We start from the raw sequence: 13,503 nt of genomic DNA, 5'->3' as shown, positions 1-13,503 counted from the left end.
GGAAGTTGGGAGGGGTCTTATTTTTCCAAATCAATAAGAGGAATTAGCTTAATAAATCTTAAGAATTAGCTTCCTACTCTAGCTTTACCTCTACCCTTCGCTTAGGAAGTAAAACAATCAGATTTAAATTACTCTCAAAGAAGGACAAATTTTAGCATTAGAACTCAACATAGATCACAAAGATAATTTATCCAACTCACTTTTATATCTCTACCTCTTGGGACTTGCCTCAAAATAGGCGTTCAGTGTACATTTGTTAAGTGAATAAATCAAAGTGGGAATTGCTCAGTTTCTAAAAAGTCTAGACAATATGAAAAATTGTCAAATGCATGTAAATCTAAACTAGACATCCAGATATATTTGCAAAGCAATAGTAATTTGCCAAAATGAAGCACAGAAATCATTAAAAATTATAAACGCCTTAAGGGCAGATACTATGTCTTCTTCATTTCTACTCTATACAGTAACATGAACAAATATTACGTATTAGAAGATTCATTCATTCTTTGAGGGCAAGAGTTTTGTCTTTTTTGTTCACTGCTGAATTCCTAATGCATAAAATAAACATTTATTGGGTACTATGGTACACCAGGTACAAGTCTAAGAACACGAATGTAAAGTTAAGTAAAATATGGTCTCTGAAAGTAACAGGCTCAGTGTCCAGTGGAAAAGCTGGACAAGAAAAAGACTATTATAATATAGTGTGATAGGTGCTTTGAAAAATAAGCCCAGAATTCTCAGAAATTCAGAAGAAGAGCTCTAATTAAGATGGAGAAAGGCAGGAGCAGAGAAGCATAAAATGGAGAAAGACATAGGTGGCAAACTCAATTTCTTTCCTAAGTATTAAAAACAAAACAGAACAAAACAAAAAGGAATTGTTATATTTTTGAGTCTTCAACCAGAAATCATGAGAAAAATGTTTTCACTGGTAAATAGGCAAGTCAGCTAAAGCTGCCAGGATCCTAAATAATGGGCTTTTAAACAGTTTATGACCTTAAGGATTTAATTTCACTTCAGCACTTATCATTCAGTTTGTATTAGAATTAGTTATACCATGTCTCAAACACAGTGGTAGAACACTATACAATCTTATTGGGAATTCAGAATCAAGTAAAGCAAAAATTTTACAATTCTTCAACTAAATTGTATAGAGCACATGACTTCAGAATAAGAAGCATTATGGTACAATGAAATATTAAGTGTAGGTCTTATAAAGTCTAGGTAGAATTTTGTCCAGAGGGATGACACTTTAATGGAGAAAATGGTATGAATAAAGCTGTAATGTAGGAAAATGTAAATCATTTTGGAGGAACAATAACTAAGCCAGTCTCATTAGGATTTGTATATGATGACATGGAAAAGTTAAGTGTCATATCATGGACAGCTAAGGAGTATGGAGTTTTTTCCATAGCAAAAAGAGCAAATGAAGGTCTAGGGGTAGGAGACTGTCATAACAGATCAGTATTTCAGGAAAAGTAATCTGGGGACATTATTTAGGCTGTACTTAAAGAAAAGACTAGAGATAGTGAAAATAGAAAAGACACTCTAGCAATAGTCTAGGTATAAGCTGAGGAAGGAGATGAGAAAAGAAGGGAAGAAAATAATCATCTGCCAAAGAACGGCAAAGGAGAGGGAACAAAGATTATAAAGCTTCCAAACCTGGTGAGCAGAACACTCAGAACATGAAGGAGAAAAAAAAAAAAAAAAAAAAAAAAAAAAGAAAAAAAAAAATAAAAAAAAAAAAAAAAAAACAGAAGGAAGAACAGATTTCAGATACAGAATTCTGCAGAAAGGTGATGAATATTATCAGGTCATTAAAAACAGAAAAAAATACTAGATAAGAATAATATATATCATCATAGCATCTTAAAGTTTAAAAACTGATGTTATATGACTAAATACTCTATGAAGACAAAGAAAAGATAATTTCTATTATTGAATCTTCTAATGTTGCAGTTAAAAGGTATGACTTTAGTAGAGAACCTCAAGTTTCATTTATTCGTCTGGCTAATAAAAACACTGAGTTATTAAGGCAGAGAATAGATTAACAAAATAGGACTTTGTATAGCTTCCTTTTTCATATTAGCAGTCATATATTTACTTATGATCTTTTATAAAAATAATTACTAAATCTTATATAGTATGAAATACAATTACTATTTATCTGATAAAAACTAAAATATATAAGACATATATAAGGAAAATAATTGGCTATGTAGAGAGAAAATAAGCAATTTAAAGAGCATTGTCTTAGGCTGCCATGAGCAAAAGTCATTTTAGAAATCTTAGACAATACTTCTCAGGAAAAAAAGTTTCCAAGTGACCAGTATCCTAATGGATGCCAATACTTCTGAGATTTTTGTTACTTTTTAATAGATTAATAAATTGTAAATACCACTTATTTTTAATATTTACAGGTACCTTATGACATGTACAATGCATTTCTTTAGAGGTGACATCAGTGCAACGGTGTCCGAGTTTCTCAATGCCAACAAAACAGGATGTTGTCCAAGACTTAAAACATGTGGAGAAGCTGGAAGAAATCGCCCAATATATTGCTCAATAACATTCCCTAGCAATTGGTTCAAATAGGCATTTGAATTTTGAGACTGACAACGCACGATACACATGCCCTACAAGAGAAAAAAAATATTAAAAGGTAAAGTTAAAAAACATTTAGGATTTACTAATTTAGTCCCCCGCATTAATACTGAAGTCAGAATTTGTAACTTACACAGTCAACAAGGATACTGCCCACTAGTAATCGATAATGTAGATAATGTTTATACGAAGTTCAGGGAGTTGTTGAGCTTGGTAGCTCCTGTGCTCTGGCATCTAACCAAACATACTTGTCTTTGGAGCACACCCAAAAGAAGCAGGGGAAAAGTGTATGAAGACAAAGGAAGCTTCCTTTTTACTCCCATCTTCAAAAACTTTGACCACCACATTTCAGTGGTCATTAGAGTAAGACTACAGGATTTATGCTAAAAAGCTTCCCTGTTAATAAATGCGATACATTTTTTTAAAAAAATTAACAAAAGGAAAGAAATGTAGATTATGATTTGGAATGAAATTTATTGAGGTTTTCATTTGACAGGCACTATGTGACACAGTTTATATTCATTATTTCATTTAAATTCCTCAAAAACTATTGAGTTAGTGTTACTGTAGCTTCAATTTTATAGCTGAGGAAACTGAGCTTTAGAGAAGTTAAGAGCTTGATCAAAGTCACATAGAACTCAAGATGTCGTATTACATGTCTGTTTATTGAATCCTTTCCATTTACACAGAAGTTAACAAAATATTTTCATACGGATTACAGCATTTGATACTTACAATTAAACTAATATCCTGAGAAACAGAATTTTTTTCTGCCAATGTTACTAAATATTACATATTACTAAATACAAATAATCACCAACACAACAACAAATCATGTTCTAAAAGTTCACTTATAATTTGGTACTTTGATTCACAAAGTGTTTTTCCGGAGAAATAATTAAAGATATCATTCCAACTCAAGTCTGCCAAATGGATGAATAACCAAATTTTTCAATTTACAACTTTGGAAGTTTATAAGAATTCTTATTAAATATACAATTTTGGTTTAAGAGGGTCACATGGAACAAGCACACCAGAGTCTCCTGCCGCCCACGACTCCCCTCTACCTGTCTTTGTTTATCTTTCAGCTAGTGGACACACTAAACTATGTTTTAAATGCTATTATAAATACAAAATCAAAGAGCCAACTTTAAAAGTCTTAGAAATCGTAAAAATCTGTTTAAAACACTCCGTCTGTTGAAAAGACTGCTTATTACCTAGTCGAAATCCATTCTCTACTTCCTCCTCAGCTTCCCTTGCTGAAGCCCAAATTAAGCAGCAATTATTTTCAGTATCAGACACTAATGAATAACAAAGTACACTCCCAGCCCCGCCCTTTCTTCTGAAGGACAGATCAGTATATCCAAGTGCCTATTGGACATCATTACCTAAATATTCTCCAGCACCTCAAATTACAGCCACTGTGAAATTCTTACCTTCATCTCTTTATCTCTAGAATTTCTCACTTCCGTTAGTAGCACTACCATTTACATAAGCAGCCACTCTGGAATCTAAAAAGTGTTCTATTTTTTCTATTGCTCCACACACTCATTCAGCAAGTCTTTTTGACTGGAGCTCTTAAATATTTCTGAAAACTACCGTGTGAGCTCTATACCCACTGCCTTCATTCAAAACCTTCAGATAATGAACAATTCACTGCCTTCCAAGTCTTCAATCTTATCTCCACATGGACCAACTATCTTAGATATTGCCAACGGAATCACCTTTCTAATATGTAAATGTGTTACTCCCACTTCTCTGCTCAAAATCCATCAATAGCTCCCATGTAAAAGAACAAGTCCAAACTCCTTATCATGGCATATAACGCCCTCCAGCATGTAGCTCCTCCATTATAAGTCTCCACCCAAGAGAATCCAAACTCCTTATCATGGCATATAACGCCCTCCAGCATGTAGCTCCTCCATTATAAGTCTCCACCCATAAGAGAATTATTTGCTTTTCCTCAGTGTCATATTTTCTTACAAAAATCAGGCTCTTTAAATGCTGCTCCCTCCGACAGAAATAGAACTTCAACTCATACCCACTCTGCTTAGACAAATAATATCTTTTACCGTGTCTTCTCTCACATCTCCTCAATCCAGTTTGGCTGACAAACAGCTGAGCCCCTAAGAAAAATATTGAGCATGCTACTAGTGTGTCTATGCTAGTCAGCCTCCTCTCTTGACTTTAAGCTTATTGAGGGTGGAGATTTTGCCTTTTCCATCTTCATTTTCAGAGGCAAATACAAAAGGAATTAAAAAATCGCTCAGCGGAATTGCCACATGTACACATTAACAGAGAGATTACAATGTACGGTTTTTAAACCTGCAGCTAGTACTCTGTTTTAAGGTAAAGTTTCAATATTTTTAAAAAAAACTTTTAAACAACCACTATACCTGGAGATACAAAGGAAGACTCTTCTGAATTGCAGTAAACATAGGTGCAGGCAGCTCCTTCTCTTGCTGGAACACTGAATGTGGTAGCAGTAAGCAATCTATGATCCGGAATAGTAATTTTTGGGCTTTAGAGGTGGCAAAAATCTGTGCCCATGATTTAACAAGAATTCCTAACAAAGAAGAGTAATAATAGCAGTTAACAGTTTTCTTCTAAATGGAAAATTTGTCATTTTACTAAAAAATTTATATTTAAAGCACATAGGAACAAATTAAAAGTAGACAATAAGAAACATTATGAGTCAAAAGACCTATCAAGTCACGTATTTCACTAAACAGACAAATTTCAGAGTTCTGGGCCAATAGAAAAAGTAAAGATTTCTTTACTACGTGAAATATATTATGGTTTCGAGTCTGCATTTGATGTTAGTTAAGCTTAACAAATGAGCACTCTTTGTTTAATAAAGTAATTAAAAGCAGTTATATAATTCCCAGTAGAGTGTATTACTGCTATTGAGGCCTCCCTTTATTGAAAAAAAGAATTTAAAAGGAAATCATTAAGTGCTTGTCCAAAAAGCATAGTGGTGCATGTACCACATAAACTTTTATATTTTATTTCATCTTAGAAAGCTAAAAAGGTGATAAAATTCAGCCATTGTCACAAAACAAAGTTTAAAATTCAAGCTCTGAAGGAACATAAAAATATGCTTATAGAAGAGTATATTGATGTTTAAAAAAAAAAAATCCAACCAATAATCACTTCTAAGAACAACAAACAGCAACATTAATCTTCTGTTGTAAAAGGAAATACAATAATCAATCATAAAGAAACACAATGCTCACTTAGCAATATTTTAAATAATGCTGGCTTGCTCCTCACTTTTCCAGTAGGTGAGAAAACTTCAGAATGACAGCAATGTAAAAAGAACTCACATTCTAATTAACATTAATATACCCACATGAGGAACTGCCATCATCACTGACATTTGAAATGATTCATATCACTCTTAGGTGTCACACAGGTATTAACTTATAAAAAGCAAGGATCTTCCGACCAAAAATGCATCATCGACCCTTGTATTTCACCTTCTGCAATAGTTAAAATGTTTTGCTGAAGACCTTAAGTTTTATAAGTTCATAGAAGGCAGAAGTGATACATTTATTTCACTGCTGTAACAGACCCGTACTTTTTTTAAATTTCAACAATGAACATTTGAGTGTGTGTAGTAGTGAAAATGCAAAGAAAGAAAATTTTTAAGTAAAAAACTTTGGGAAAGGTTTAAATATATAGTGTAGCTTTGTAAGAAAACAAGTCATTTTCCTAGCTATAAAAATATTACTTATTTACTGATGAAGGTAAAAATATATTTAAAAATTGTGGAGAACCTACCCCCACAATTGAAAGAGAGCTGCACTATGAAAGTTCTTATGTAATTACTTATTTTCTACTGCATGCATATATTATGCCTTAAAAAATGAGGACTGGGATCATTACAATACATATTTTTAAAATGCATAGTTAGAAAATAACTTTGCTCATTTAGGAACATTAAAAAATGCATTATGTACTATTAGCTATGTTTATAAAATTATTGGATTCCAGAAATATATTTATTTGGTATATGCCATCCCCTACAATGGAGAAGCTCTTCAACTGATGTATATCCCCAGTTTCTAATCCAGTGTCTGATACATTCTTTCTTTCTCTCTTTCTCTTTCTCTCTGTCTTTCTCTCCTTCCCTCCCTCTCTTTTTCAGTAAATGGTCTTATTTGTTTAAAATACAACATAACAATAGGAATAAAAAGTTCAAAAAATATGGCCACTACCACAAGTAAATTTAAAATTTAGTATGGGCATGGTATGTACACAAATAATTATAATAAATGTCAAGCTACGAAAAATGTCATAAGGATGGATGGAGCACAATCAGGGAGATCAAGTTTACTTGGGAGTGCAGGAAGGTGGAACATTTGGGCTAGATACTAAAGGGACATGGGTAGAATTTCAACTACAAAGACAAAAGAGGAAGAATGACCAATGAGAAAAGGATGATTAAAAGGAAAGGCATGGAAACAAAAAAGTAAAAGACATGAAGAATAAGAAAAACCAAAAAGCTGATACAAAGAGATTACTGATAGATCAATCCTGCTTTCTCAGAAATTACTGATCTACAATTAAAACTCAGATACCTTAATCTGAAGTGTGATTTTATTAACAGTTTGCACTTGCAAATGAACAGTAGAGGTATCCCCAGTTAGGAACTGGCAAGGTAAATAAAGCACAAAATTTCAGTGATTAAACTCTCTTTCAAGTGGATATGATACCCCAATCCTGAGTGCTTAACACAGGTTCGAGCTCTCAAAAGTATATACTTGCTATTTCTCCATTTTGTTCTAAACCTTTTTCCATATAGAAGACAATAAATTATCTGTTCCTACTTTCTAATGAATTAAATGAGCAACACTGTATCAGTATACTCTATTTCCAGTCTCCAAGGTTTAGACAAAAAGAAAGAATACAAATCTACCCACTAAATTAAAAATCAACCATGTAACAAAACAAACAAGGTCCTCCGTTCTTCATAAGGAGATTTCTGCCCTGGGTCTACATATCGCCAACCCAAAAATGATTCTGCGGTCCCTGATAAAGCTATCATATGTTTTGTCAAAAAAAAATGTACCCTGAAATCATACATTTAGCTTGGCAGACTAATAAACTGTAAGCTTAAATGCTGAAATACTTATTAATCTACATTTTACTATGTTAAATTTATAGTAAATTTTCACACACATTTTTCTCTAAAATTAATATGCCTGAATTGCTACTATAGTTTTCATTATGTTCTAAATCATCCATATTTACGCATTTTCACATTCTCCTTTATCTTGCACAACAAAGAAAAAGGTTTCAGACAGGCCAAATCAGATTTATTCACATGTTTACAAGATCAAAGAAAAGAGATATAAGGTTTTGGCCACACAAAAAAAACCCCAAAAAACTTAAATTCTGTATAAAAACTTCTAGGGAAATCCTTCTCATTTTCCTTTATCCAGTTCCTATTTTTGGTTAGCAACATGGTTTTAGTGAACAAAGGTATTCAAATTACTGACTTCCTAAAGAAGGATGAACTCTGTTGTTATGGAACAAGCGTAGAAAAAGATTTCTTTTTGAGAGAAGAAAACAGTGTTGTGAGAAACAAGATATAAAGCATAAATATCTTTAGTGCTGTAATAAATTCTTTACTGACCTCCTTCATAACCATAAAAATAAAAGAAACTGATGGTTTTCTGGTATTTTAAATTCTAACAAAGCATAGATAAGCATTAAAAAAAATGTTCCTTTTAATTATCCAGGTATTCACAATATGAGTGATTCACAACAGGCTACTGACAGCGAATTGGTGTTGGCATATTTTCTGTACTGATCATAACTAATTTTAATATTAACACAAGCATAACAAGAAAAATTCTGAAGGGAGGTGGGGCAAGACAGAGATATACTTGAAAGCCAACATTTAAGCTAAATCACTCTTTCAGATTATTCTTATGATTGTATGGAGAATAGTGATTTAGCCAATGTATTAGTATATTCCTATCCATCATGATACCACAGACTCAAACTCAGAAAGTTTTAATAATGTCGGAAATACATACCCATCATCCTATATGTCAGTTGCAGCCCTGCACTGCAATTTTTTTTTCCTAAATAAGGTTTTATATATTTTAATATTTCACCAAGGTATTCTAAGGACTTTTCGACCATGGCAGATTTATCAGAAAGTTTTTGCAAATTCCCGTAAGTTATACCAACAGCCTATAAATAAGGAAAAACATGATTTAGCTTTTCAAGTTTTATACAATACAGACTTTGAAATATAAAGATTAATTTTTCTCTCTCTACACACAACATACACACATCTACCTTATATTAAAGCCTTCATCTTTAACTTTCCAATTGTTCACAGCAATTAAAATGCAACTAAAAATAATCCTTTCCTTTTATGATTAAAATAAAGGTTAAAATAAGAATTTAAAAAATCAATTTGCCAATAATTATTCATATGAGATCTGACTCAGCAAAGCATTAGTAAAAATATACATGAAAGTGATATAAAAGAAGCTTATAATCAAATCACACTGAGACTTCCAAACATCCTGGTTTACAACTGGGAATTCGAAATCCCCAAATTTCTATAAGAAAGACTTATACACAAGGTTACCAAATCCTTACAAGTAAGACCTCTGTAAAGTTCAGCTTTGTGATGAATTTTTTCCCCTCAGAATTTTCTTTATGAGTCATTAGATGGCAGTTTAGATTTCTCAAAGGACAAAAGGATGAGGCACAAAGAGTAAAGATGGCAAAATGGGAAGGCGATGGAAAGAAATGTAAGATGAGGCTGTAAGAACAGTGAAGTGTGAAGAAGAGGAAAGGAAATAAAGAATAAGTTGAGGAAGGGTGACAATAAGCAAGAGGTGAGAAGTTACAAAAAGAATCAAGAGAACTGGCTAGAGATGGGTTAAGACGGTTTGAGATGAGCAGTAAAGTTTTTAAACCATTACTGGGAACTTACAGTGGGTTTCAGTGACCTAAACTGGACACCATGGCACCAATATATAGTTATGTAATGTTTTTTTACTGCAGCTCTCAGCAGATAAGTCAAGGAGAGAAAGTAAGTGGTTGTACCAAATCAAGGTTGAGAGATTGTAGGTATAACCGAAAGACAAGGATGGAAGACTGTGAGGGTGTTGGTAGGGGCAGCTGACGTGAGGCCCCCATGGGGTATGATTAAGGTGGATAGGGAATGAAGTGAGGCCTTCAGAGGATGTTGCACTTGGAGAAAAGGGAGTGGAAAGTCATGATGATGTCAGTCAAACAGCTGGAGGGGGACAGGTGGTAAATAGTCAAAAGAGCTTTCAGATGCTCCAAGAGATGCTGTGGCTCAAGGATTAGTCATGGAAGTGGGAGGATTAAACAGTAAAAGTAAAGATTATTGAAAGACTACTGGAGGAGTTTTGAAACAGAGGCTTCAGGTAAATTATCCAAGGTGATATTAAAGTTAGCCATGTTGAAAATAAAATGTGGGATGGAGGAAAAGATAAGAAACTTAGTGAACTTGAGTAAGGGACTGTGAGATAAACGGATGAGAACAACAAGAGATATACTTGGTGAATCCTGTTTTTGATTTAGCTCTCTGCCCTTGGTTCTCTACACTCTTTTCCCTAGACCAGTTTTCAAACTTTTCGTCCCAGTTCCCTTTCATACTCTTAAAAATTGAGAAACTTAAAGAGCTTACTATTATGTCTATTGATATTTACCATATGAGAAATTGAGAAAAATTTAAATTTAAATTTATTTAAAAATAATAAACATTACATGTTAATGTAACATATTTTTAGTGAAAAATAACTATTTTCCAAAACAAAAAAAACACTTAATGAGAAGTGGCTTTTAAAAACATTTTTGCAAATCTCTTTAACATCTGGTTTAATAAGAAGACAGCTAGATTCTCATATCTACTTCTGTATACACTCTCTCCTCGCAATATGTTGCAAATGAAACATTTTAGTATCACAAATATATGTAGCTGAAAGAGGAAGAAGTGTTTTAATACATTTTTCCGATAACTGTGGAAATTCCTCTTTGATATTATGCCAAAACTTGACAAGTAGTAGTCCTTAAAGGTTAGGTGTAATATGGAATCCCCAAATCATATCAATGAACATTTTGTACTCTATTAAATTGGTCTACCTTGCTCAGTGAATGACTGCTTTATACCCATGCATGCTTTTTAAAAAGCCTGTATTGGTCATTTGGAAAATTTTGGTTCACTGGGTTATGCAGCTTCCCAATCAATGCTGACACATTTCATTATCCATATTAAAACAATCATATTGGTTAATACCCCACCACTGTCATCTGAAAAGTCTTTAAGTATCAAGAAGCTTTCAAGCTCATGATTACAAATATGTTTTCCAAAATTCTAATTTTTTTAAAAGCTCAAATTATGTCATTAGCAACAACTGCCATCAGTTGTCTTCTTTGAAGTGACAGGCTCATTTCACTCATTTTTGAGAAAACGTCTGCCAAATACCTAAGTCTGAATAACCATACGTTGTCAGTTCTTTCAGGATAAAAGCAGTCAGTTCATCAGCTTGCAACTCAAATGATCACATAAGAGGTTTTTATTTAGATAACCATTCAGCTTTGGTATACAGCAAAAGTGCTTCATGTATACTTCCTATTGTTCTCATGGAATTAAAAGGACCGGAACTCGAGTCAAAAATCTAATAATTTTTACTGGTTCTTTAAGGACATTCTTAAATAAAACTGGCTTTTATTTTTCTCTTATGATTGCATGAAAATTATCATGACTGCCAGTATAATCTTGGGCCATAGCGCTGATTCGTGCTAAAGTTTTTGCACTATTTGTGCAAATATCAATATACTTTTGAGCTTGTAGAACTCCTGAAAAGGTATCAGTAATTCCCCAGAGGTCTATGAAACACATTTTTGAGAACCAGTGCCCTAGATCTCAATATTTCTCCAACGAGCCTTAACCTCCTGAGACTATTTCTCAGTGCCTTGACAATCACTAAATACATGTCATACTATCATTCCATGCAGAAAAGAATTAACATAGCAGGCCCAAGACTGCTCTTCTTAAAGAGACCTACTTGAAAGGTTGGCCTTTGGCTGGTGTTTTGGGACCTTAGTTTTCCCACTATTTCCTGATAAGAATGGCTCACTGAGCCTAAATTGTTTGTGCAAACAATATAGTTTATGCTGAGCACCTGCTTCCCTTCTGGGAGTCTGGAATCTTGTAGGTGGCTAGGCAAAGACAATCTATGTGACCAGTCCCCATTAAAAACCTTGGACACTGAATTGCTAATGAGCTTCCCTGGTAGACATTTCACATGTGTTGTCATAATTCCTTGCTAGAAGAATTAAGCACGCCCAGTGTAACATCTGGGAGAGGCCTGGTTTCTCCAGACTTCACCCATGCACCTTTTTTCTCTTTGCTGACGGTGCTGTGAATCCTTTCACTGTAATAAATCATAGCTATGAGTACATCTATATGCTGAGTTCTGTGAGTCCTCCTAGTGAATCTTAGCACCTGGTATGATCTTTGCGGATGCCTGATAAAACCTCAAACCAAACAAGTTTAAAATTGAACATCTTACCTACTTCTCCCCGTCCCTAAATCATGATATTCCTATTTCTCCTATAACTAGAAGCAAATCATCATGCTTCTAGTTATAGTATTTATTTCATACATGTTAAAAAATTCCACAATTCGATTTTCTATTTCTTCTAAATCTCCTTATTTTCTGGCCAATAGGTCTCCCAAACCTTTAATCTATTCTACTGTTACTAATTTTCCTAAAAGTCATTTAATCAAATCAGACCTACTTAAAAATTTATAAAGGCTTCACACTGTTCACAAGATAAAATCCAAACTCCTTATACTAAGATGCTCTGAATTCTTAACCTACTGATTGATCTATCAATTGGCACTTAGCATGTACGGTCTTATATTATTATTTAAACCTCTTTATATATCTTGTATTCTCAGAAAAGTAAAAGTTCTTTATGATCAAGGACTACTTCTTTTGGTTCTTCAAATCCCTAAGAAATTCTAACATAACACTATCTAGCATTTAGTAAACACCTATTATTTACTATTTGATGAAAGAATAATTAATATGGACTGGATTAAATTAAAAGAGCCTTTGAAAGCGATCAGTGAAATGCATGACTTCTACCTCCCTTTCTGGTTCAGGATGGCTCCTTGCATAGGTGGTTAATTAATTATAGGTTGAGAGCCAATCAACAACTAAATATAAGGCTCAATAGAAATGTGTATTTTTACGTATGCATATCCTATTACTAAATTTTTTAAGATTTATGTGACATCTCTAATTGTGATACAGTTGTACTTTAACTTAATGGAAACCAATGGAAGAATTTACATTTATGAAAAGAGCTTATGGGCTGTAATTATTTTCAATGCAGTTAATACCAACTGCTTCAAAGGAAAATAAACCAACTTTTACTGTGAATAGCTTAGATAACCACAAATGCAAACACATTAACAACCTAAAGTAGGCTGTAAAGCAAAGACTATCATATAACATTGATTCCTACAAAATTAATAATTGAAAATAAAATGTTGAATGAGAATATTTATTATGAAGACAAAACAAATGGATTGAATATTAAAGTGCCAATTACGCTATCATATGAAATAGTTGATGCTTATGCTAAATAGAATAAAATTTTACTATAAAATGTACAGTTTGCTACAGGATGGTAAACATTAAGTTGGAAGTATTACAAACCATATACAAGGAAATTTAGTTCTCAAGTACCTGAAGGATACTGTTATCCAGCGATTTCAGAAATAAGATATTCCTACAATTTAGGTCAGCCTTAGTGTAAGGCTTTTATGTAGCATTCTTTACTCTTATTTCTTATTACATGTAATTTTTCTGCTATCCTTAAGAGTGC

The 13,503-nt window shown here is 33.2% G+C and overlaps 1 protein-coding gene across 4 annotated transcripts in view; it reads right to left on the bottom strand.

Moving 5' to 3' along the window:
• The window catches only part of MMS22L (MMS22 like, DNA repair protein), a 116,985-nt gene that overhangs the window by 14,659 nt on the left and 88,823 nt on the right, over positions 1–13,503 (bottom strand). For all 4 annotated transcript variants that reach the window (XM_006926281.3, XM_015600458.2, XM_025042929.1 and 1 more), the window contains 3 exons: positions 8,649–8,808; positions 4,998–5,167; positions 2,422–2,633 (listed from right to left, as the gene is read on the bottom strand). In XM_006926281.3, the coding sequence (XP_006926343.1) occupies positions 2,422–2,633; positions 4,998–5,167; positions 8,649–8,808 (542 nt within the window). The remainder of the gene's footprint in view (positions 1–2,421; positions 2,634–4,997; positions 5,168–8,648; positions 8,809–13,503) is intronic.

Source organism: Pteropus alecto, unplaced genomic scaffold (genome assembly GCF_000325575.1).
Source record: "Pteropus alecto unplaced genomic scaffold, ASM32557v1 scaffold7, whole genome shotgun sequence".
Lineage (NCBI taxonomy): Eukaryota > Metazoa > Chordata > Mammalia > Chiroptera > Pteropodidae > Pteropus > Pteropus alecto.
The sequence above is the reverse complement of the archived record's forward strand: the minus strand, read 5'-3'. Positions and strand labels throughout refer to the sequence as shown.